The 25,448-nt window shown below is 45.9% G+C and overlaps 1 protein-coding gene across 1 annotated transcript in view; it reads right to left on the bottom strand.

Annotated features, from left to right (window-relative positions):
* DERA (deoxyribose-phosphate aldolase) overlaps positions 1-25,448 on the bottom strand; it is a 315,473-nt gene that overhangs the window by 15,675 nt on the left and 274,350 nt on the right. Inside the window, exon 8 of the mRNA XM_085652666.1 lies at positions 19,985-20,134. Within this exon, the coding sequence (XP_085508792.1) occupies positions 19,985-20,134 (150 nt within the window). The remainder of the gene's footprint in view (positions 1-19,984; positions 20,135-25,448) is intronic.

Raw genomic sequence — 25,448 nt, 5'->3', positions numbered from 1 at the left:
CAGCTGCCAGTAGTTAAGCAACCTATTGATTGCTTACGTAATACATCTGCATGGACACATTAAAATAAATGAATGCTGAGAGAATGGCTCAGAAGACGAATTGTGGCCCACAAAGTGACACAGTGCGTGGGTGATGTATACAATACATTCCTTCATATGAATATGAAGAACTTTCACCACGATTATTATATAGAAATAGCCAACGTTAGAAATACCCTACTACCTCAATTTTTCTCAAATATGTGCACTACAAAATTCATTTCTTACTTTTTTATAAACTATAGATTCTCTAGTTTTACTATTCTAAATTTCAAGATTGTACCTAATTTCCACACATTTTTGCTCCGACTTTTCTAAATGGTGTATTCTAACAAAAAGCATTAGAAACACTAGGTCACTTTATTAACAGACCAATTTCATCAATAAACGTTAATAAACAACATGTTCTTAAGAACCTCTAATTAGTGCACCTCATTTATATGTATTAGTATTGTGCATGTTTTCTTTATCCTGCATTTTAAAGCATGCTTTTATGATACTTTTATTACATTTTTCTAAGTTTCTTGTGTCAATGTGTCCACCACGTACAAAGTGCACTTTCAACTTTTCGTGTTGTGTATTATGATTTTTAACATCTTGCATTATCACCTCTAGATGAGTGCAAATTGAATATGCTACTTACCAGTATGCATCTGTTCTTGGCATGTAGGGCTGCTGACATTCATATCTGTGCATAGATCGCCGCCTAGTGTTGGGTCCGGATGTTTGCACGTTGTTGTCCTGGAAGAGTCTTCGAAGTATCCTTGGATAGGTGACTCCTCCCATGGACTACAGTGCGCATGGGCATCCTCTCCATCCTCAGATTGTTTTTCGCCATTGTGGCAGTGATGGAGTAGATACAGAAAGTGATGACCATGCTTGCAATAATTCTGAGAGCTGCAGCTGCGACAGGCGCCGGGGAGGAGGGAGGGCGATATGAATGTCAGCAGCCCTACATGCCAAGAACAGATGCATACTGGTAAGTAGCATATTCAGTTCGAGGCATGTGGGCTGCTGAATTCATATCTGTGCATAGAATACATAGCAGTGCCCTCTATTGGCGGCGGCTACCCGTGCCAGCTGCAGCGGTCTGAAAAAGTGTTTTGAGAACAGCCTGTCCTACAGCTGCCTGCTGTTTTGACTGCACATCTACGCAATAGTGTTTTGTAAATGTGTGTGTAGTGGACCATGTGGCTGCTCTGCATATATCATGCAGGGGAATATTTCCTAGGAAGGCCATGGAAGCCCCCAACTTGCGTGTTGAGTGGGCTCGTGGTGGAATAGTTAATGTGCGTTTTGCCTTTTGATAACAGATTTGAATACACTTAACTATCCATCTGGCTATCCCTGCTTTGGAGATGGCGTTACCTTTGTGGTGTGGGGCAAAGGCAACGAATAGTTGTTTTGTCTTCCTGAAGGGTTTAGTCCTGTCGATGTAGTACATGAGGGCCCTCCGTACATCTAGTGTATGTAATGCCCGCTCTGCAACAGTTTGTGGGTTTTGGAAGAAAACGGGCAGTTCAATAGTCTGGTTCATGTGGAACTGCGATATTACTTTGGGCATGAATTTGGGGTTGGTACGTAGTACGACCCTGTTGGCGTGAACCTGAATAAATGGCTCTTGAACGGTTAGTGCCTGGAGTTCACTAACTCTTCTTAGGGAAGTGATCGCTACCAGGAAGGCTACTTTCCAGGTAAGGAATTGAATCTCGCATGAGTGTAGAGGTTCAAAGGGTGGACCCATCAGGCGTGTGAGGACCAAGTTGAGGTTCCACATTGGAGCCGGTGGGTGACTAGGTGGAATGACTCGTTTGAGTCCTTCCAAGAATGCTTTGATGGCAGGCACTCTGAATAGAGAGAGGTGCTGCCTGGTTTGCAGATAGGCTGATATTGCGGTCAAATGGACACGTATAGAGGTGTACGCCAGATTGCATCGGTATAGGTGTAAGAGGTAACATATGATGTCGTGGATGGATGCGTCCAGCGGGTTAATGTCATTATTACCGCAATAAATGACGAACCTTTTCCATTTGGCTGCATAGCAAGCTCTTGTAGTAGGTCTCCTGGCCTCCTTGATGATGTCCATGCAGTCAGGTGGCAGATTGAGATAGCCAAACTCTAGGACTTCAGGAGCCAGATCGCCAGGTTCAGCTGTTGCGGATCTGGGTGCTGAACCTCTCCATGGTTCTGCGTCAAATGCGCGGGTTTGATCCGCAGCCTTTGATGCGGTACCACGGAAAGTTCGAGGAAGGTGGTGTACCACGGCTGGCGTGCCCACGTGGGAGCAACTAGGACGAGTGTCAGGGAGTGTTGTCGGAGTTTGCGAGCCACCAGCGGTATCAACGGTGCTGGGGGAAAAGCGTACGCAAATCTGCCGGACCAGTTCATCCATATCGCATTGCCCTGCGACTGCGGATGTGGGAATCTGGCGGCGAAGCTTTGGCATTTTGCGTTTTCGCTTGTCGCGAATAGGTCTATCTCTGGGTGACCCCACTGCTGGAAGTACGGTTGGAGTACTGATGGGTGTAACTCCCACTCGTGCATCTGGTGGCTGTGTCTGCTGAGCAGATCCGCCATCTGGTTGTCCTTGCCGGGGAGGTGTTCTGCCATGAGGAACATGTTCCTCTGAATGGCCCACTTCCACATGCTCTGAGCCAGATGAGACAACTGTGGAGAGTGTGTCCCTCCCTGTTTCTGTATGTAGTACATTGCGGTCATGTTGTCCGTCCGGATCAACACGACCTTGTTGCACAGATGTACTTTGAAAGCCTTCATGGCCAGGAAGATTGCCATCAGTTCCAGAAGGTTGATGTGCATCTTCTTCTGTTGTGTCGTCCATAGTCCCTGCACTGTGTAGTGTAGTACATGAGCTCCCCATCCCTGGAGAGACGCGTCCGCTGTCAGTACTATTTGTGGAACAGGCTCTTGGAACGGTCGCCCCTTGCAAAGGTTTTGTGGATTCCACCAATGCAGAGAGTTGTATGCCCGACCGCTCACCAACACTAGGTCTTTCAACTGTCCTTGAGCCTGATTCCACTGACGTGCTAGGCACTCCTGAAGTGGGCGCATATGTAATCTCGCGTGCGGGACTATGAAGATGCAGGAGGCCATCATGCCTATCAACTGCATAAACACTCGCGCTGGAAGCGAGTGATTGTGTTTGAACTTGGAGATCAGCAGTTGTATGCTGTTGATCCTCACTAAACTTGGCTGAGCTGAGGCCGCCAGAGTGTCTATAGTCGCGCCCAGGTACTGTTGTACGTGTGCGGGCTGGAGATGGGACTTTGGGTAATTTAGTGAGAATCCCAGACTGTGAAGAAGGTGAATGGTGCGGGACATATGGCTTGCACATTGCTGGGCCGACTTCGCTTGAACGAGCCAGTCGTCTAGGTAGGGGTAGACGTGTATATGCTGCCTCCGTAAGTGTGCTGCCACCGTAGCTAGGCACTTCGTGAAAACCCTGGGCGCTGTTGTCACGCCGAAGGGAAGGACTTTGAACTGATAGTGCTGCCCCTGAACAGTAAACCTGAGGTATTTTTTGTGTGAGGGGTGGATGGGTATGTGGAAGTACGCATCCTTGAGGTCCAGTGATGCTAGGAAGTCTCCCTGCTTGAGAAGCGGAAGGACTTGCTGTAGAGTGAGCATGTGAAAGTGCTCTGAAAGAATGTACTGGTTCAGGGGTCTCAGGTCTAATATAGGCCTGAGCGACCCGTCCTTTTTTGGAATTAAGAAGTAGAGGGAGTAAACCCCCGTGCCCTGCTCGTGGATGGGTACGAGCTCGATAGCGCCTTTTAGAAGCATACTTTCTACCTCTTGCTGTAAGAGCGTTAAGTGCTCTGAGGACATAGGACGGTTTCTTGGTGGTATTGTGGGTGGAGTGGAAGTTAACTCCAGACAGTAACCGTGTTTTATAATATCTTTGACCCACCTGTCCGTGGTGATGGAGTTCCACGTGGACAGGAACCGTTGTAGCCTTCCCCCGACAGGTGTTATGTGGTCGGGAGGAAGGGAGAGGGCGTCACTGCTTGTTCTTGGGGGAGGACCTGGTGTTGCCGTAGCCACGTCCTCTGCCCTTGGTACTGGAGCCACGATAGCCACCTCGGGTGTTCTTATCGTAGGTGGTCTGCGTATTACCCTTGTTATATGTTTGTTGTGACCCCTGTCCTCTACCTGCCCCCTTGTTTCCGGGGCGACGAAAGGAGCCGCTCCGAAAGGACTGAGTTTGTAGGGCGCCCATGGACTTTGCAGTGTCCGTGTCCTTTTTTATCTTCTCGAGGGTGGTGTCAACCTCAGGTCCGAACAAAAAGTCGGGGTTGACGGGCTGATTAAGTATATTGTTTTGTACCTCAGGCTTGAATCCTGAGATACGTAGCCAGGCGTGACGTCGTAGGATGACGCTAGTGTTGATGGCCCTGGCAGCCGTGTCTGCAGCGTCTAGTGCACATTTAATGGCAGCATTTGTGAGTAGCTGTCCCTCTCTGATAAGGATTTCTGCACCTTCTTTGTAGGGGTCAGGGAGGTGCTGAAGAAGTCGCTCCAGTGTGTCATAGTGCGCTCTATCGTAGCGAGCGAGGAGCGCTTGAGTGTTAGCTATGCGCCATATGTTTGCAGCTTGTGCGGCAACTCGCTTGCCGGAGGTCTCTAGCACCTTGGACTCTTTGTCCGGGGGAGGAGCGTCACCCGTTGTCTGCGAGTGTGCCCTCTTGCGGGCATTCGCCACAACGATGGAGTCGAGTGGTAATTGGCCTCTGATGTAAGTAGGATCCCCAGGTGCTGATCTGTATTTTTTATCGATCCTGGGGTTTATCACTCGTGCCCTGGTGGGTTCCTTGAAAATGTCAGTGGCTGGCTTGAGGACCCCCTTCAACATTGGCAGAGTCTTTACATGTCTTTCTGAGGATGCAAAGGTGTCCATTAGAAAGTCATCTTCGATGATATCAGAGTGAAGCTGTACATCATGGTTGTTTGCCGCACGTTCAATCAGAGCGTTGAACGCCGCAGTATCCTCTGTGGGTGATGTTTTTGGCCCATATAGTTGTGTGTCCTGTGCATCAAGAGGTGCACTGGGGTCTGCAGGGTCGCCCCAAGTTTGGTCAGGGTCCTGCTGGTCATCAGGGTCCGTGTCCACATGGTAGGGGACTTGTTCATCCAAGTAGTCCCCCAATGCATCCGTGTCGGAGCGTGTGGGGGAGGCCCGGTGTGGATCCTGGTAGGGTGAATAGAAGGGTTCATACAGGAGAGGTTCTGAGTCCACAGGCAGCTTCCTCTTTAGCGGGATCCTGAAAGGCTCCAATGGCGGTTCCGAAGTTATCCTTCGGCCGTGGAGAATCATCCTGCCAGTGTCGGCGTCGATGACGTGTGACGGAGACGGCTCGACAGGTGTAACCGCAGTTTTGGTGACCTGTGTCCTGAGTTGAAACGCCTTCGGGATTGTGGGTGGAGGCAAGCCGAAGGTAATGCTGGTCGGCACCGACGAAACCGCCGGAGCCGAACCGGAACCCGACGGGTCCTGGAGGGCGTCCTTGGATCTGCAGCCTGGCATCGCGCCAGGCCGTACTCGGGGCGCCTTAGAGGTCGTGGCCCCCGCCAGGGTCGTCGAGGCGGCTGCAGATATCTTCTGCGCCCGTGGCGCATCGAGTCGAGGTGCGGAGATCACCGTCGACGTCTTCGACACGTGAGGTTTTGGTGTCGTCGAGGGAGTGCTGCGAGGCGTAGCAGGCGGGACGGCCCTCGGTGTCGGTGGCGTCGACGCCGGTAACCGGGCAGGTTTGTCGGCGCCGATGACCTTCTTCCGTTTGTCGACTCCCATGTCGCCCGTCTCGAGTTCGGCACCGAAGTCTCTCTTGGTGCGGTCGGTGCCGACCCGGTGCGCTGGCGTCGAAGGTGTTGAAGGCCTCGATCCGACTAGCGCCACTTTCAGTTTCGGTTTCGTAGGAACCTGAGCAGCTTTCGGTTTCGGTTTCGTGGAAGGGAAACCAGCTGGCTTAAGCGGTAATGGCTGCCGCTGAACGTCCGAGGCCGGGCCCGAGGGCGGGGCCGAAGGACTGCGTGATAGGTCTCGGGTAAGGCCCGAAGGCGATCCCTCGACCGGAGCCATAGTCTGTGGCGCTGGTGAAATTTCGGTCTGAACAGGTAGGCCTTGTTCATCATCGGAGCTACTCTCTTCGGCTCCTAAGGCCTCCTCGTCGTCTCCTACCTCGGTGTCGTCTTCACCTCTGTGGAAGAGTGACTCGTCGGCCTCGTCCGATCCGGGTTCGTGTTCGTGTTCGGAAACGGGACTGGAGGGTAAGACTTCTACTTCTTCGACGTCGTCAGCCTCGTCGAAGATGTCAGCTGGGGCCGGTGCCGCGTGCTGCGCTTCGAGCCTCGCCGCTCGACGATTCCGCAGAGTCTTCTTTGAACGGAACCGGGCACAGGCCATACATGTCGATTCGTCGTGGTCCGGCGAAAGGCATTTGTTGCACACCGGATGGACGTCGATGTGTGGGTACTTCGCATTGCATACCGGACACCTTTTGAATGGCGTCCTGGATTCCATCGTCGAAGTAGAGTCGATGGACAGGCAAATGCGAACAAAGTCGGTGCTGAAAGTTAGTAAACTAACAAAAAGTATCGAAACCCGATCGATAAACAGTACCGACGCGAACTAAAGGCCTTGTGGCCTCGACAAAAGTTTTTCCTAACTTGAGCTAAGATAGCACATCCGAACCCAATGGCGGAAAAAAACAATCTGAGGATGGAGAGGATGCCCATGCGCACTGTAGTCCATGGGAGGAGTCACCTATCCAAGGATACTTCGAAGACTCTTCCAGGACAACAACGTGCAAACATCCGGACCCAACACTAGGCGGCGATCTATGCACAGATATGAATTCAGCAGCCCACATGCCTCGAACATATTTTTATCTGAATGGTGAATGTAAGATGGTGGAAGGCGTCTGCCCATAAAAACAAAATTCCTCTTCATTCTTTTGTATGCGGGTATAGCTGTATTCAATACACAACCTATCTCACGAGGGAGATCATTTGTGAATACATCTGCCAGATGTCATGTAGGCACCAGCACCCATAGTGAAATCCGAGAGCAGGACACGGCCTCCTTTACTCAGCATCATCTCTGAGGAGGGTTACTCTGACCCAACCTGAGAGGTGAGATTTAAAATGTTTGAGAATGCACTGGCACAGCCTGGCAGTGGGCTGCTGCCCAACGCCAATGCCTGAGAATTTTAGTAGGAGCCAATCCGACTCTTGGAAAGTATAGACTGACCAAGACGGATGCAGACCCAGATGTCATACTTACTGAATGTAGAGCTGTGCACTGCCCATTTCCAAAAGTGTAACACAAGCTTTATTCCATGAATAATCTCTGCTGGCATTGAAACCCACAGCTAGCCCAAGTATTTCAGAATCTTGGCTACCAAGAAAATCCATCTGCCTCTCACAATAGACTAGATAATAGCAGGCCAAGAACCGTTTTTGCTGAACAAGACTAATAGATAAGGAAATGCAGACTAATACCTCTGCATTTGAGAAAAGACAAAGATGAAATTATCACAGGCTAAGGTCAAATAATCGTTCACTCTATGATGAATGTAAAACTTTAAATGGAAGATGTAGCACATGAATTAAAAATAATATGAGGCTGAGGAACTTCATAACTACCTCTGAAATGAGTATCAAGATTACTGAATTTAAAACATGAAACCAGAAAGAGAATGCAAAAATACCAAACCATGTTAACACTTGTGGCTGAGGTAAATTAAAGGATTTTTGTAAATCTGGAAAATAATTTCAAAACTTACAGAAGAGGAAATGGATTAAAGTTGCTCCAACCTGTTCGTATAAATCCACCCAGATTCCCCAATAATAATAGACTTGAAGGTGGCTCAGTTGTAGAAAGGCTAAACTTTGAGTACCGAGTTGCTAGACATATGTAAAGCCAAGGGTATAGCTATCAACAGTGCAGCAGGCACAGTGGCACCAGGGCAAAAGTTTGTGAGAGTCCCGCTACACCGCCATTATGGCTGACTTTTATTACCTAGCTAATGCTTGCATTGGGACCACAGAACTCGTGTTAAGCCGCAGTATAAACCTGAGAAATAAGAAATATATCCCAATGAAAAGCACTAAAACGTTGTTGATGTATAAAGTAAGAGAGATATGACAAATGCAAAATATGAAACTTACTCAAATGAATACTGAATAAGTAAAACTGTTAATGAATGATGCAAACAAACAAGTTACTTACTTTTGGAAACACTCTTTCTGGTGGATCTAATTGCAGATTCCTCACATATTCCCCTAAGTGCCAGACTGGATCCAGAGACTCAAAAGCAGTAATCATGTACTTTCATAGGTGGTGTCACGAAGTTCAGTGACAACATTGTAACACTATGGAAGTGACAAACAGGCACCACCCATGTGCGCTGATGCCAGTTGCTTCCTAGAGCTGTCCCCGCCCTGAGAATCAGATCCCATTGACCAATTGGCTTGAATACATTGCAGATCTTTCGTTTGGTGCCTTTTTAGAAAAATAGCCTATTCCACAGAGCAGGGAGGAGGGAGAGTCAGTGAGGAATCTGTAATAGAGAATCTACCAGAAAAAGAGTTACCGAAGGTAAGGAACTTGTTATTCTGATGGTACTTTAAGCCATAGATTCCTCACAATGTGAATGCATAGCAAAGCAGTACTGCTCAAGGTGGTGAGGTTGTGGAATGGTTCAAACCAATAAAGTCATGCAGGCCTGAATGGACAAAATGTCCATCAAGACAGACCTGATTGTAAAGGAACTAATGCTTCGTGAGCTTGTTTACTAATTCCAACGTAGTAGTCTGACAGATATCCAGGACACGCACTCTGTGCTAGTGCAGCAATAGCTACCTTGGGTAAAGCGGAATAAGCGCTTAATCCATTATGTGGCTGCTTGTTAGCTAGTGCATAGCAGATGTTTATGTACAGGACAATTCATCTAGAGGTGGTTCTTTTCTGCAGTGCCTTACCCTTATTTCCTACTGAGAACCCCCCAAAAAAGTTGATTGTCAATCCAATGGTCCTTGGTACAATCAATCTAGAAATTGCGGGATCTCTTGGGGTCCAAACAATGGAATCTTACCTGGTCTTGCAAGGGACAAGGCGGGCAAAGAAAGTTGGAAGGGTGTTAGCTCACCCAAAAGAGCAAAAGGTGTTGCTACGTTTAGCAGAAATACAGCTCGAGTTCTAAACACCAGCTTGCCTGGAAAGAATGTTGTGTGAGGCGACAGAACTAAAAGTGCCTGCAGTTCAATCACACTACAAGCAGACATGTTTTGCAATCAGAAAGGCTGTTTTCAGGGTTAAGAGATGTAGTGGACAACTGCGCATTGGCTCAAATTGGGTTTAACATCCACCACTACAAATCTTTTCTAGACGCCTCCAAAACTTGGAAGGAACCAGATAGGTTCACTGGTGAACGAGAGAGTCTGCGAAAGAGTCAAGTGTGACTTCAGCACATAGATAGTGAACCCCAACAATGTTAGGATGTTCGCCTTCATCTGGAGTCGGACTACAATTGCCTTGGGCGAGCCAACCTTCACCAGCCAATCGTCAAGGTATGAGAAGACTGCAAACCCAACTACAAAAGGTACGTTGCAACCACTGCCATCACTTTCGCAAACACCCAAGGGACACTGGTAGGGCCAAAGGGAAGCACCGCAACCTGAAAATGCTCCTAGCCCACCATGAAAAGTAGATAACGCTTGTGGGCCTAGAGGATGGAAATATGGAAATAGGTGTCCTGCAGGTCCAACGCTACCTCCAAGTCTTTGGGATCCAAGCCATGCACCACCTGGGCCAAAATAAACATCTTGAATTTGTCCTCCCACAGGAAGATGTTGAGAGAACAGAGATCTAAAATAAGACAAAAGGCTCCATACTTTTACGGCACAAGAAAGCAGAAGGAGTAACAGCAAGTTCCTACTTCCAAGGCTAGAACCCTCTCTGACTCCTTTGGTCAAAACGGCCTATGCTTGCTGCTGCAAAACAGACGTCTTTCTCCATCAGCGGCACTGATGGGGTAAAAGGTGAGGTGAAGTAAATAGAAATGAGAGGGTGTTGCCCCATTTGACAAGATGGAGGAGGTATGAGTCAGAAGTGATGACTTGCCACCCTTGAATTAAATGCTTGACTGAGCTTTCTACAGGTTGATAGTGTGTCGGAAAGGACACACTGGAGTGGTTTTGTGTTTTTATTTGCCAGACGGACAGCCAACTCAGGTGCACGTTGTCCCCCAGACACCCTGAAAGTGGTTTCTGAGAGACATGGCCTCTGCCACGAAATGGCTGAGAAGGTTGTTGTACCAGCAGCGAGGTCTGGCATTGGTGATATTGGAAAGCAATCAGTTGTGTTGAGGTTGGACCGAATACAAATGGTGTTGCATCCCGAGTGTCCTGTAACTTTTGAGCTAAAAACGCCCTAAGCCTTCCGAAACTGCCAGCAAGATTTGACCAACCACATCCCATTAATTATAACTGTACTCCATGAGAAAGCTGGGTTTGACTGAACATACAGCAAGGGTAACAGAAGAGAACATTCACTTTCTAAAGGACTCAATATCTTTAGACTCACGTCAGGAGGAGCCGCCGGAAAGGTGTTGGGGTTCACTCTCCTGGTGGACACCTGGAGCACCAGAATGTCTGTTGTAGGGTACTGGATCAAGAACTGGGGATTGCCCAGTGCCGGTCAGTGGCAACAAGCTACCTGCCTCTTCACCGGGGGCCCAGAGCATGGATTTTCCCAAGTGTCCAATAACGTTATCCATTAAGGCTTTGTTAAAGGGCAAGAGAGGTTTAGCAAGCGCCTCGCCAGGTCCAAGAACCTCTGTCTGAATGTTAGTTTTTACCTTCATTGTAGGGAGCTGTGGGTAAAGTTTCTCCGTAGCCCCAAAGGAAGCACTCTACCCTGCGGCAGGACCAGGAAGGAAGACATGTCCACTGTCTGGTGAGCTGTCCAGACCACTTGCTTCCTGTAAAATTCGGCATACCAATTGTGCTCACCATACTGTGGGACAAATTCATCTCCCTCATCATAGTTGTTCTTATCCGAATCTGAATCTAAGCCTAAGAGCTGGTAGAATGTATGAGCTCCGCTCCTAGGTAAAGGCAATGTATTGGAGACAGAAGGGTTGGCTGGTTGCCTTGGTTTAGGTCGAGATGACTATGGCTCAGAGTCGGAAGCCACTATAAGTAGGGGATCCTTTTCCGGCACTTACGGTGTCGATTGTGAAGGGAACCGGCACAGGGAGCAGCACTGGAACCAAAGTCTGAACCAAAGCCAGTGTGGAATCTGAACAGGGTTCAAGGGTGAACCTGCTGGAAAGACCATGACTTACGCGCCTCTGTTCATCCTTGATGTCTGAAGATGTGCCAGAGGGAGCCGGATGTGTTCCAAATATCTGCAGCATGGCCTTCCGAAAGGCATCTAAGTCACTGCAACAGCGCTGGCAGACCTAGAAATTTGGGTTGCATCAGGACCAAACTGGAAATCAGCTTAACAGGAGTTCGGTAGAGAAGCCAAGAGGCACATTGATGCACTTGTGCCCTCTCTAGAGTTCCAGAGTGGCAAAAGGGGCTGATTTCCACTTTGACTTTGTGAGCTCAAACTTACTTAGACTCTTGCTTACTTTCTCCACAGCATGTTAGGAGCTAAATGATTGAAAACATTTTACAGTTGAACCCAGTATTTCAATTAATTAGGCGTGCCTTCTACATTAAGCTCCCAGGGAGCGTAAAGGCGAATTAGGAGGCCAACATTTCATCACAGAAACCTGTGCACTGAACACCTAGATTACTATTCAATGGGACTGCAGGGATTAGAGGGAAAATTCTAACATATACAGTGGAAGATAAATTATCAGTTGCAGAAGTGCACACAAGTCTTAACTTCAAGAAAAAAAGGCCAACACCTTTGTCTGTTAAGTTTCTACTTTCATTAAGTGCCTAATTTGCAACTTTGTTAATAAAGATATACTCTTTACCTGCATGATCGTCTATTTTCCACAAATGCAATGAATATTAAAGTAGGCTATGGATGGGACAAAGCTGGCTAATGCTATTCAAATTGTTTATCAGTTTTATGATTAATTGCCCAGAATTTGAAAATCAAAATATGATTTAATATGATGAGGTACCCCCATCTGTTGCCATAAACACATTCATTTGCACTCTCAATGTACCTCAGTATTTTTATCATACATTCATTGTATGTGCATGATGCAAAACATGGGGTGATTCATCATCTCAATTTGATTGTATTTCTTGGGAGTAGATTTTCTAGCATTACTTCCAATGGTATGATATTTTTGTAAATAATGTTACCAGCACAATATTTATAACAGACGAGACTACGGTACAATTTTAAGAGTAGAAAATTACCAGGCTGTTTTCAGATCCTACTACTATAAGAGTGGTAGGAATATCATGACACGAAAAATATAGTTCCTATTAAGAACGACAGCTTGCTCAAAATAGTTTCTGCTCTTGTTTTCCAGGTGTGTTGGGGACTTAAACAATTAAAATATTTTTTTACCATTAGAATTGCAGCCTGAAGAAGTACATAGCTGAGAAATGCAATAGAACCAGAAATGATCTTACAAGGCTGAGCCTTTTGCCCTCTGTTTATCTCCATTGCAGCAATGGCCCAATGATAAAACTGCATAATGTCACACAAAGATTGAGTCGCCCCAACTCACTACTTTAAGGGTCTCATTTATGTATTGACGGACAGTCTGTTGTTATTCTGCAGGGTGACAGAGTAATCTACTCCATCTCCCTGGTGGAGGGACCACCCACCAGACTTATAAAGGACCCCTAAACTGGGGGTCATTTATAAGGCATTGCCTAGAACCCATCTGTCATGGGCAGTTCTTGTCAATGCAATTTTCTGTTTGGTACAGTGCTCCGTCAGTCGGACGGAGCCCTGCACCAAACAGATTCCTTTTTATTTTCAAAAAGAAAATCCTGTAACTGGATTTTCCTTTTGAAAATAAAATATGCAATGCTTTTCTTGGCATGGAAGTCCTCTCGTAAAGCGAGGAGAGCATTTAACAGTTTTCACTGCTCCTTACCATCAGGGCTTTACTGGCAGTAACGGGCAATGAAAACAGACCTGCCATTTTGACCATCTAAATTAGGGTGGAATGAGAGGTCAGCCTCCGATGGCCCTTACTCCGCAGGGCCATCGTAGGAGGTTAAGCACAGCAGTAACAGAGTGTCTCCTCCGTGGTTAACACCAAGGTTCGTCCGCATTTAAAATCGTCAGGCGGACCACATTCCTACCCTTTCCAACATGAATTAAATTGGCACCTAAGTTTGTAAACTCTCTTGTATATGTAGCTCTTTGGTTACCTTGGCTCCTAGTAGAAGGAGGACTGTCACAAAATTCTTAAAAGCTGTTTAAATTAGGTCTGGGCGGTGAACTACGCTCCGCTCGCCGAGTTTGCGAGTTCTCTGCACTCTGCGGCGGTCGCGAGTGCTGACGCTGCAGAGTTTTTACCCCGATCTTGCTCGCCAACAGTAAGTTGGCGAACACGAGCTGCCGCTCAGGTAGAATTTCTACCCGAGACGCAGGAAGATTTGCGCGAAAGGCAGTTTGCACCACACTCCGCTGCTTGAGGAACTCCGCAGAGATTTTTTTTGTCACTTTGTGGAGTTAACTCCGTGAACTCCACCCAGGCCTGGCTAAAACCTTGAAAAGCAAGTTAAGGTGTGTTCTGGCAGATGACTGAGGGTGTTGAAACAGGGCGTTCACCATGGGAAAAATATACTAGCCAATGAGTAACAAAGTGGCAATAGAGGTAACTCTATCCTACAGTAACATCCTTGCTTTTTCACTTTCTTTTTTTGGCAGGGGTGAGTTCATATCATCGGAGCACTAGAAAATGAAGAAGGAAACACAGCATCAGGAAGCTTGGGGAAATAGCTGGTGCAGAACCTTCTGGCCATACTAGGCATCAGTCTGGGATGTAGCCTTAAAATTGTGTTGGCGGAATGAGTGCGAGGATTCCGTATAGCTGCACAGCATATGTTTGACAAGTACATGCCGAGAATGCTGTTGAAATAACCTTAGCCATGGTGTAGTGTGCTTGATCACCTTATGGAGGCTGAATTGGTGATAGAGAGCATAACTAAGCAGTCAGTGGTGACATCTCAGATGCTGCATGGTTGGCATAATTGTCCTTAAATACCAAGGGCAGTTGGTCAGTAGAATGCGGCTTTCTGTTTCTACTGAGATAGAAGTGCAAAGTCAGCCTCATGTCCAGGTTATGTTGTGTCTTCTCAGCAGAGGAGGCAAGAAGAAATGGAAAGAAGATCGCAAAACAGATACCTTCATTTAAACAGAACTCTGACACAATATTTGGGATGAAGATGGTGTGAGTGCTCTTAATTGCCATTTCCAGAGAAATACAGTGAGTAGCTATGAGGCACAAGGTTGCTTATTCAACCGGCCAATGCTACTGTTTCTGGAAAAGAATTCTTTGATGGAAGGAGGGTCATGTAATTTGAGACAGTCACTTCAAAAGATTTATACATCAATCTGGTTAGGACCAGGTTGAGATGTCAAGAAGCAGAGGGTGTCAGACTATAGAGAATATGTGCATCAGTTCCTTTGATGACTTTTTTGGCGGCGGAAAATGACTTTCTAGTATCTTTCAATAGGCCCCAAGATAGGTGTTCCAGGTATATACAAGCACTTCAGACCCAGACGGATGCTGTGAAAAAAAGCTTTATATTATCCACTGAATAAATGACAGGGTGAGGTTCTTTTGAAAGGACTCAACAGATATTTAGCAACTTGCTCCAGCACTGAGCTTATTCTGCAGAGCTGGAGAAAGGCATACAAGACAGTGTAGATCCAACCTAACATCAAAGCAGCCTTCAGAGACACAGGCAGATTCTATAGGTGCAATGATAGCATCTAGAATTCAAATAGGTGACAAAATTGCCTGTAGCCAGGTGACTCCAAGACTTAAAAATGTAGGCAAGAACTTCTATGTATGCAGATTGGAATTGATTCATCATTGTGTCTGCTCTAGGGTTGTCAACCCTTGCAATGTGGAAGACCAGCAGAAACATTCCCTGCTCAATGCAAGCTGATTCCCAAGTTCTAATGAAAGCTGACCGAAGGACGTCAAGTATGTGTGTTCTCATTTCCTCACATAGCAGAGTAGAGTGGTGCTGTCTATGAGTATTAAAACTCTGGATCTCAGTGATGAAAGACAGGCTTTCAGTGAAAAGAATATCACTTTCAACTCCAACACATCTACGTGAAGGGAACTAATGTGATCTACCAAAAAACACACTGCCGGAGAACCACTGTTACTCTGAAGGATCCGCTGTGACCAGTTGTGACCATGAGTTGTTGGCGGGCAGATAAGGGAAGACTCACACCATAACGTTTGTCCAGTTTTGCTCCTTGTGCTTTGCCAGATGAAGCTTCAGGAAAGCATACTGAGGTTGGTACAGAATTTGAAGCAAGTCACCAAAATCCCAAGATGCTGCAAGATCCGACTGCATTTTGTTAGTCTCTGCTTCTTGGTGAAGACTCACGGGCTGCATTGTGACCCAAGGGCAACGTCCAACACTAGTAATTTTGGTTTCCCACCCTGAACTGGAATTACTTTCCGTTCACCTGCAGGATGGGTATGTGGAAGTGTTAGTCCTCCAAGTACAGCAATTGTGCTCAGACCTGGGTCAAACTTAACTTTGCAGGGAGATGAACTAGTACAAATAATGTTGTGCACAAGGACGTAGTAAGTATAATATAATCATCTCTTTTCTTAAAATGGAATAGGCTCTAATTCACCTAAAAGAAGCATCTTCTCACCCCCCTGTAATGCTTCTTATGATGGCAAATTAGGTACACTTGGCCTGGGTGGGTAAAGCTGGGGGAACTGAGCCTCTTTTGGGGATTGGGGGAAAGGTCTTGCTCTTTTTACTAATCTACTGGTTATTGGAACCTGAGAAGGCATCTATGGGGGACTTTGTGCAAAATGTCACTTTATTAGTGACAGACCTAAAGGGATTTGCAGGATGCAAAAGAGTTAGCAGTCTTGGTTGTAACACTTGGATGGTATTCTGCATTATGGTTGTGGCTGAGTCGGTCTTGTTCTCCAGCAGGACCTTGACACTTTTGCTCTGCTCAGACTATGTGTCCCTTAGACACAATGAAACAATTAAACTTGCACCACAGACGCAGTCTGTAGCTGGTTTCGATATTACTGGCACTGGTGTTTCTAAGTTAGAAACCCACAAAATGGAAAAATTACACCCTGTATGTCCAGAGATATTCTGCCTCATTTTCAACATCGGAGAACTCCTTTCTCCTTAGGGTCACTATCACAGTGAGCTGACTGGATTTTTGACTGTTTTTGTGATACTTATTGCCCAGAGATTTTGAAATTGCAAGCTTTGGTAGGGTAGGTTTTTTCCAATCCTACAAGCCTGCTTGGCCACAGTGGACTTTTGTGAAGGAGCCACGGTTCCTACCAGACCATAAATGTTCCCAGTTTTGGTGCTTCCGTACACACTATCTTCTGAGCCTTGGTCATGATTGAACAGTGGCTTCAGAGGCAGGTACTGATCTTTGTTGTCATCATTACTAATGTCCGAGTAGGAGGCTGGGTCGGCATCTAGTTCTCCAAGTGTGGCCTCTAGTGAGTAAAATGGATGAGGGATGGAACCACTGGAGCATTTCAGAGCATGTATGGGACCAGCAACTCAGTGAAAACCAGCTCTACCAGAAGAGATAAAGTGTTTTAAGCCTAGTGCTGGTAATGAGCCAGTGAGGCAGTGAAAGCTGCCCTGGGGAAGTCGGGAGCTGAGCTTTCATTGGAGGGAGCTGTCCTCAGAGCTGAGGAGACAGAACAGGAGTACCATCAGTAACCTTCAGTGGCACACTCAGCATACAAGGGCACAAGTGACAGATGAAGGACAATATAAATGCAAAGCAAACAACTGTCCCTGAACAGTAATGGAAAGAGATAGGTAGCCTCTGAACTATTGACCGCCATAGAACCACCATATCGGCTGAGACTTCTGAGAACCTTGTTGGTTTACCAGGAGTTCTGCTTCTCCAAGCCTGTATCCAGAAGGGGTGACTGGCTCAATCCTTAAGTGCAAACGCAAAGTTACGCCTATGTACCCAGACAGGAAGTTAGTCTCAAAGAGGTGGTATAACCAAGTCTCTAGAGCAAAAGAGGGATGCATTCAACTTCTGAGAGGGTGAAATAGGTTGCCTAGTAGTGAGGAAAAGAGTCATGCAGCTTTAAGTTTTACTTTGACAGAGGTATGCTGGCCCCTTGCCTACTGACCACATGAAAGGTGGACAGTCTCTGGGTAGAATACCTTTCTGCGTCACAGTCAGGAAAGGAGCTGGGGACCGCACCTGAATTCACTTTCCGATTATGCTTCTAATGATGCCATTTTATTTCTGTTTCTTGATGTAGCGCACGACTCACCCCAGAAGGAAGAAGGAGTATCTCAATGCTGTGCTGATCAGGCAAGCTGAGACATTCTAAAACAACCACGTTTTTAACATGTTCTTGAAGTTATAAAATCTGGGCAGGTACGAAGATGAATATGGAGTCTATCCCAATGATATTGGGCTATGTACGAAAAAGATCTGCTCCCAATCTTGAGGTGGGAACGCGTGGGGTCTGCAAGAGCACTTTGTTTGAGCACCTTAACTGTCTGGAGGGCTGATAGTAACTAAGTAGTGAGTGAAGATAGACGGGACGGGCCTTGTGAAGTGCCTTATGCGTCAGACAGCAGAAATTGAAAAAAGCCCGCTGTCGGATAGGCAACCAGTGCAATTTTCTTAAAATGGGGGTAGAAGACGACTGTTCTGGTAAATTGAAGATCAGCCATGAGGCTGTCTTCTGTATTACCTGCAGCTTGTTCAGCAGGGTGTCATTGACTGCTACCGGTAGAGCATTCCCATAGTGCAGGTCACTGGTTATGAGAGCCTGGACGAGGGTTTTTCTAGAAATGTCTGGAAGCTAAGGGAAAACATTTATTAGGGGCCTCGTTGTGGGGAAACAGGTGCCACATGTGGCATTGAAATGATCTTTAATGGACAGTCATGCATGGACATCAAACGTTTACTTCAAAATCGGTATAACTTTACTCAGCAAGCAAGTCATCGGTTATAAAAATACATCACAATGAAAGTAGCATATAGGGCTCAGGGAGTGCACCGAAATAACATAAGACCCAAAAGATATGAGTGTCAGAGGCTGCAAACTCTCGATGACATGACAAGCATGGCTTAATATGGAGCACTGTGGCATAAGCTATCTCCACTGAAGGCAGAAGAGAGAAAAGGAAAACATAGAAAGACTCAGAGATCCAAAACGATATTCAGCCATGCATGGGAAGTAACAGGGCGCAAAATGGGTTAATTCTGAGCCACAGCATTTAGTGTTAGATTCCAAGGTGCACGGAGTGATATCGGACTGGTGAGATAATGTCCAGCTTGATTCCAAGGCTCAACTGGTGTGGGCCAGGAATTAGGAAACGCATCAGGTATGGACCAAACATTTGTAATGTCCAGTAAGTTGTGTGGAGATATCAGTCACAAACAGTACATTCAAGCATAGAACATCCTCCTGCAGTTAATGGCCACCTCAGAATGGGAGATGTCGCCAGTGAGGATGGGTATATGCCACTTATCGTACTGTCAAGAAAAGTTAGTGGCACGTGGTCCTCTCTCAAAATAATATTACACCAGCAGACTAAGGGCCTGATTTAGAGTGTGTTGGGTGGGATACTCTATCATAAAAGTGAGGGATATCCCATCATACTTCAAGTGCATTACATCCTATGGTAATTGGAATACGGTGGAAGGGATCCCATCAATGTGTTCAATGGCATGAAGCCAATGCAGTGAGCCAGTCAAGGTAATGTTTGCAAGGTACTGATCCTCAGTTTTGCCAAGAGGGAACATTCAGTTAGGCCATCTTGTTGGAATTCAATCCCGAGTTTTCATCCTTTGTTAAGGACTCTTTACTGTAGAGATCAATAATAATTCTTTAGGCTTGATTATTGTCTTTTTGATTTTTTTGTGTTTTCATTAGAAATTATTTTCAGTGTCTCTTTAATACATTGGTCTGCCCAGGGCCTACTGAAATTCTGTATGTATGTTTACAGTTCAACTACCGCCTAATTACTTTTCAGGAGAAACTTTGTCCTCACTGAAAAGAATGCAAGGATAAGTCAGGAGATATGATTGTGTGCTGTGCTAACAAACAATGCCTTATTTTATTGGGAGGAAGGAGGGTGGGGGAGGGAGAGGGTGGGGGAGAGGAAAACGGAGAGGGGGAGGGAGAGGGTGAGAGGGAGAGAGGGAGAGAGGGAGAGAGAGAGCGAGAGAGAGAGTCATTACATCGCAACATTCTTTGCAACGCATGTCGCTCCAACGCAGCCATTACATTGCATGTCACTACAATGCATGACACTACAACGCATGTCACTAAAACGCAGACATTACATCGCATGTCATTACAATGCATACCATTACAACGCATAGCACCCCTACACTATCCAACACTTGCCCTACTGTTGCACCCCCTGAAGTTAGAATAGTAATTTTTACCCCTACACTATCCAACACTTACCTTCAATGCAATGTAATGGTATGCGTTGTAATGGAATGCATTGTAAATGTATAATGCGATGTAATGGAATGCGTTGTAAATGTAGTTAAAAAAATTAGTAGTAGTGGCATGCGATGTAAATGTATGCGTTGTAAAGGATGATGCAATGTAAAAACTGCGTTGTAAAGGCATGCGTTGTAAATGTATGCGTTGTAACGTCATACATTCGTCTTTGGTCTATGTAGATAATTATAATAAGAATTGGGAGCTACTGAAAGGCACTGGGCCCATTTTGCTGGCATAGTTGAATCACCAACCTGTCTTTCAATATCACCCAGAAGGGTACTGGCTCCAAGACGGAAGAGTGTAGGTTGCAGCCATTCTTCTCCTAGTTCTTCCTTCATAAGAGACAGCCAGGCAAGCGCCTCCTTTGCACTGCGAATGCCTCCTGCAGGTTTGAACCCAACCTAAAATACAAAAAATTCCTTGTGGTAAAATATTTCAATGTTTGTGGGTTGATGGGTTATAGGAAGCATCGGGGCAGGTGCGATCACATTTGTTCTTAATACTTTACTTTAAAAATAACCAATTACGATTAATTACTCCACGTGGCTGGATGCTAAAGTCTCACAAGACTTGCAATTCTAGGGCATTCAAATGCGAATAACGAGTTACCACTGGAATGGCTTCATTGCAATTCCCACGTTTAGAGCTTGAATAGGACAATGCCATACAAAATGAATGCCCCTTCCTTGTGTAGCATATTGATGTCATGCACACTAGGGCCCTCTTGGTTCTGGCCGGACTTTGAAGAGGAAGTACACAATGCGATAGAAGGTGTTAATGTGTGGTTAATGTGAAGTATGATGTAACTTGCAGTGTGTGTATGTAGAGTAATAAAGTAATGCTGGATAGTATCTCCGGTGTGAAGTACTTAATTTTGCATGCTCCTGAGCTGGGGAAGGCGCTACAACTGGGGATGGAGTATGGGATATGGGCCCAAGAAGACAAGACTGCTCTCTCTCCCTGAGAGATTGCAACAATACGGCAAACTACTTGTACATGCCACGTGTGCCCAGAATGTATGCAGAGCAGTCTGCAAACCACATATTTGGAGCCAAAGCTCTGCTCCAGCCCATACAACGACCACAGAAGAAATTGAAGGCCCTATTGAGGAGCATACTCAAAACGCCCGCCAAACCAGAGACAAGGATGTCCACAGAGGCGCTGCAAAGCACTCTAAATACAGAGGAACTACTCGGATGAAGCCAGGGATAACAGTCACATCAGCAAGGTACAAGAAACAAAGAATGTACTCACCGTCAAAGGTGATTGAAGCATACTGTGACGCATGATCCGAAGGCAACTTCTGCTTGCAGGAGTTGTCGGAGTCAGCGTGCATCGCTACTGCCTGATCTGCATGTGCCAACGCAATGGCGGCAGAAGAAAGCACAAAATACAATGCAGCTGTGTTCCTGCAGCCACCACCGTTTTCCAACACTTCTAAGAAATAAAACACCGGCGCCAGGTGGGCTGCGTGGATCGAAACCTTTGACGACTTCATAGATGAGCTAGAGGAAGAAGATGACAAGAAGATTGTCAAATATTTGAAAAACCTTGCAGGTGATGGAGTGAAAGAAGATCGAAAGAAAATCTCACAGACTGACTTAAAATCGTACCAAAAGGTAAAAGAAGCGTGGGAGGCCAAATTCAATCCTATGCCGAATGTCAACTATGAAAGGTATATCTTCAACCAAGCATGACAACAGAATTGTGAATAATTGGAAGAGTTTGTTGGAAGACTAGATGTACTCATTAAACATTGCAAGTTCTGTGACTTCACCGACGAAGAAGCCATGCGCCTTATTGATGGCTGCCTTTCAGATTCATTTAGAAGGAGAATGCTGAAGAAACAGACTAGGAAAAATGCTGATGGCTGTCAGAGCAGAAAAACTAGCAGACTGACATTCTGCTGACATAGAAGCAGGAACAGCACACAATGAATTGGCGCGGATTGTGAAAAGCAAGAACAAGCATAAGCAAGATGCACATCAGTTGAAGATTTCAAAGAAAACAAAGCTATGCTTCCGAAGGGGATTTTTGTTTACCCATGAAGGCACATGTCCAGCCATAGGACAAGTCTGCAAAGGTTGTGGGAAACAGACCATTTCTTGACAGCGTGCCATGCTAAAGAAAAATCAAGTGTGTCATGGCAGCAAGAAAGGATGGACGGAAGAACGTTCAAGAAGCACTCTTGCAATTCCCCTAAAACCAAAAAGCAACATCAGCTACAACAAGTGGAAACCAGGAGAGATCAATCGTCTTCAAACTCATCATATAAAGACTCTACGATGTCAATATAGAGTACCAGCAAAGAAGAAAGGTATGTGCTGATGATATCTACCAATGAACGGCGTGCACATGTGGGGTTAGCGGCCTGCAAAGAAGATCACAGACCAAAGAAAACTCACCAAACAAAGCGACAAACTTCATTTGGACACTGTCCTAAAATCAAATTGAAAGTGAACGATCACCCAATAACTTTCATCACAGACAGTGGTGCGTTGATAAACATCATGACAGAAGAAAACTTTAACAGCCTATCCCCTGTGCCTCGCCTCACTCCATCAAGTACAAAGGTGTATACCTGGGCCACTTCTGTGCCACTGCAAAGCCATGGGTTGTCCACAGTGACAATGTGACAAAAAGATATTGGTGCAAGCCACCATTCATGTTCTACAAGGGACTTCGTCCAGTTCAGTTTTGCCTGCTGATATAGGGTTAATATAACTCAACTACAACCTCGGTGCTCAGTCTGAGATCACGAGCCGATTACCGTTGTTGTTCCATGACCTGGGAAAGCTAAATAAAAAAGTACAGCATCATATCAATGAAGACATTTGCCCTGTTGCTCAGCAACACCATAGAGTTGCTTTTCATCTACAAGAAGCCATAGAGAAAGCGTTAGAAGCACTCTTAAAATATGACATTTTTGTTCGCTCCACAGGCCCCACGTCATGGGCTTTACCCATAGTGGGTGTACCAAAAAAGGACAGTAGCGGAGTGGTGGTATTTGCGTTGATATGCACCAGTCAAACAAAGCCATTGAGAGGGAGATACACCCTGGTCCGCACATAGAGGACAAGATTATGCAGTTGAACAAAGTCAAAGTGTTTTCCTGTCTTGACCTGAATAAAGAATACCATCAACTCGAGTTGGAAGAGATCTGCAGGTACATTACTACCTTTTCGACTCATGTTGGTTTGTTCAGATATAAGAGACTGTGTGTTGGAGTATCTTTGTCTGCAGAGATATTTCAGGACGTCATTTGAGAGTAGTCTAGCCTGTTACACATGCTTTCAACTACCGTGATGACATTCTGGTTTTTGGGAGAACACAAGAAGAACATAGCAAAGCCCTCACACAAGTGTATCAGATAAGCGCTGATGAAGGTTTCACTATGAATACTGCAAAGTGTGAGTTTCACAAAACCAAACAATTTTTTTTAGCACATATTCTCTGATGGGGAATGACTCCACACCCTGACAAGGTGCAAGAACTGTCATCAACTTGCCCCTCCAACCCCAAGATGTAACCATGCTGCGATTTTTTCTAGGCATGGCCAGTTGTTGCTCAAGATGCATTCGCAACGTTGCTACAGTGAGCGCCCCATTGAGAGACTAAACTAAGCAAAATATACCGTTACAGTGTTCTGCGGACTGAGACCAGAGTTTCAAAAACATTAAACATGCTACTGAGAATGCAACTGAAATGGCCTACTTTGACCCCAAGCTACACACCGAAATAACATTTGATGTGAGCCTGGTAGGGTTAGGGGCAATACTTGCTCAACACAATGGTCACCCGAATGCTCAGAGACACATTGCGGCCTATGCCAGTCGAAGCCCATCTGAAACAGAAAATGCCTACTCTCTACCTGAAAAAGAAAGTCTGGCTGTGGTGTGGGCCTGCGAACATTTTAATGCCTTCCTCTATGGAAAGTGATTCACTATCATCACAGCTATCCAGGCACTGCTTGCAATTTTAAGAAACCCAAAGGCTAAGATGCCTCCTCCCCCCCCATTTACACGTGGGGTTTAAGACTACAGGAGTACTACTAAGAGATCAAGCACAAACCGGGGAAGGATTAAAACCCAGCAGATTACATTTCTCCAGTGCCTCTATCGCGACACAGTTTGACCTCAAAGACAGTTGAAGCATATCTCAACTTTATTGTGAGATCCAGCATACCAGTGGCGCTGTCTGTGGGATAAATAATTGTTGAAACCAATGCTGACAAAGCATAATCATCATCAAAGAATGCATTACAGCGCACTCTTGAAGGAGAAATACCCAGCCCCTTGACAATAATGTTGAATTAAAAACGTTCAGAAATGTACGTGATGAGTTAGCAGTCACCCGAGAAAGTGTACTACTGCGAGGCTTGAGAATCGTCATAACTGAAAGCCTAAGAAAACGGGTCATTGAACTGCCCCATGAAGAATACCTTGGTATTGTAGCCAACAAGAGAGTCCTAAGAGATTCAGCATGGTTCCACAAACCAGATGAGCGACTTGAGAAAGAGCTATAAGTGTGCCGCATTTGCAACTGCTTGTCCCTCAAGGTGACGCAGCACCCAGTGGCAATGTCTGACCTTCCTGCCTATGCCTGGGAGAGCGTTGGAGTTGATTTTTTGGGACCTTTAGGACATGGACACAATCTCATGGTGGTCATAGACGAACATTCACGTTATTCTTTGGTGGAAGACATATCTTCGACAACCTATGACAAGGTCATAGAAAGGTTTGATAACATTTTTGCAATGTGGGGCTTCTCCAAAGTCATCAAATCTGACAACTGTCCGACCTTTAACAGCAAAGAGTTCAAAGAATTTCTTATCCGATTCAACGCCAAACTCCAAAGGAGCACACCCCTCTGGCCCGAGGCCAATGGTGTCATTGAACAATTCCTGGGAACCCTCAAGAGGGTCATTCAACGAGTGTCAATGGAAGGAATCAATCTGAACCAAGCAAAGTGTGAGACCCTCTGGGCATATCGATCATCTCCTCACTCCACAACTGGTGAGAGTCCAGCCACCTTGCTGCTTGGGAGAGCTATCGAAAAAATGACCTCAGTGGACCCTGGATCGGTCAGTGAACGCTGACAAGGATCGAGATGCTGACGCGACTCGGAAAAGGAAAATGAAAACATATGCAGATGAGCGTACCCATGCCCCGAGACAGTGTTTGCCAAAGGAGACTGTGTTAAGCAGAAACAAAGAAGGAAAACGGACATTCCTTTTGCCGCTGAGCCTTTACAGGTTGTGGTGTGCAAGGGAAATATGGTGACAGCACATTGTCCTGGACAATTCATCACTCACATTTCAGACACCTACCGTGACATTTGTAGAGTCCTGAAGACATGCGTGAGGCAGCTACGCTAACAGGTCTGATTCAAGTGCCTGAGCCTATGTCACTGTTACCCAATCAGGGTGGACCTTGATCCTCTCGGATCATTTCAGCCTGCAGAAAAGAACGCCCGTCTCACGAGCTAATTCAGGGAATGTGATCCCAGTGATGTCTGCCACTGTTTATACAACAAAAGGGGAGAGTTATCATACTGATGTCATGCACACTAGGACCCTCGTGGTTGTGGCCAGACTTTGAAGAGGAAGTACATAATGCGATGGGCGGTGTTAAGGAGTCATTAATAGAAGTATGATGTAACATGCCTTGTGTGTATGTGAGTGAATGCTGAAGAATGAAGTAATGCTTGAGAGCA

This window comes from Triturus cristatus, chromosome 4_1 (assembly GCF_964204655.1).
Source record: "Triturus cristatus chromosome 4_1, aTriCri1.1, whole genome shotgun sequence".
Lineage (NCBI taxonomy): Eukaryota > Metazoa > Chordata > Amphibia > Caudata > Salamandridae > Triturus > Triturus cristatus.
The sequence above is the reverse complement of the archived record's forward strand: the minus strand, read 5'-3'. Positions and strand labels throughout refer to the sequence as shown.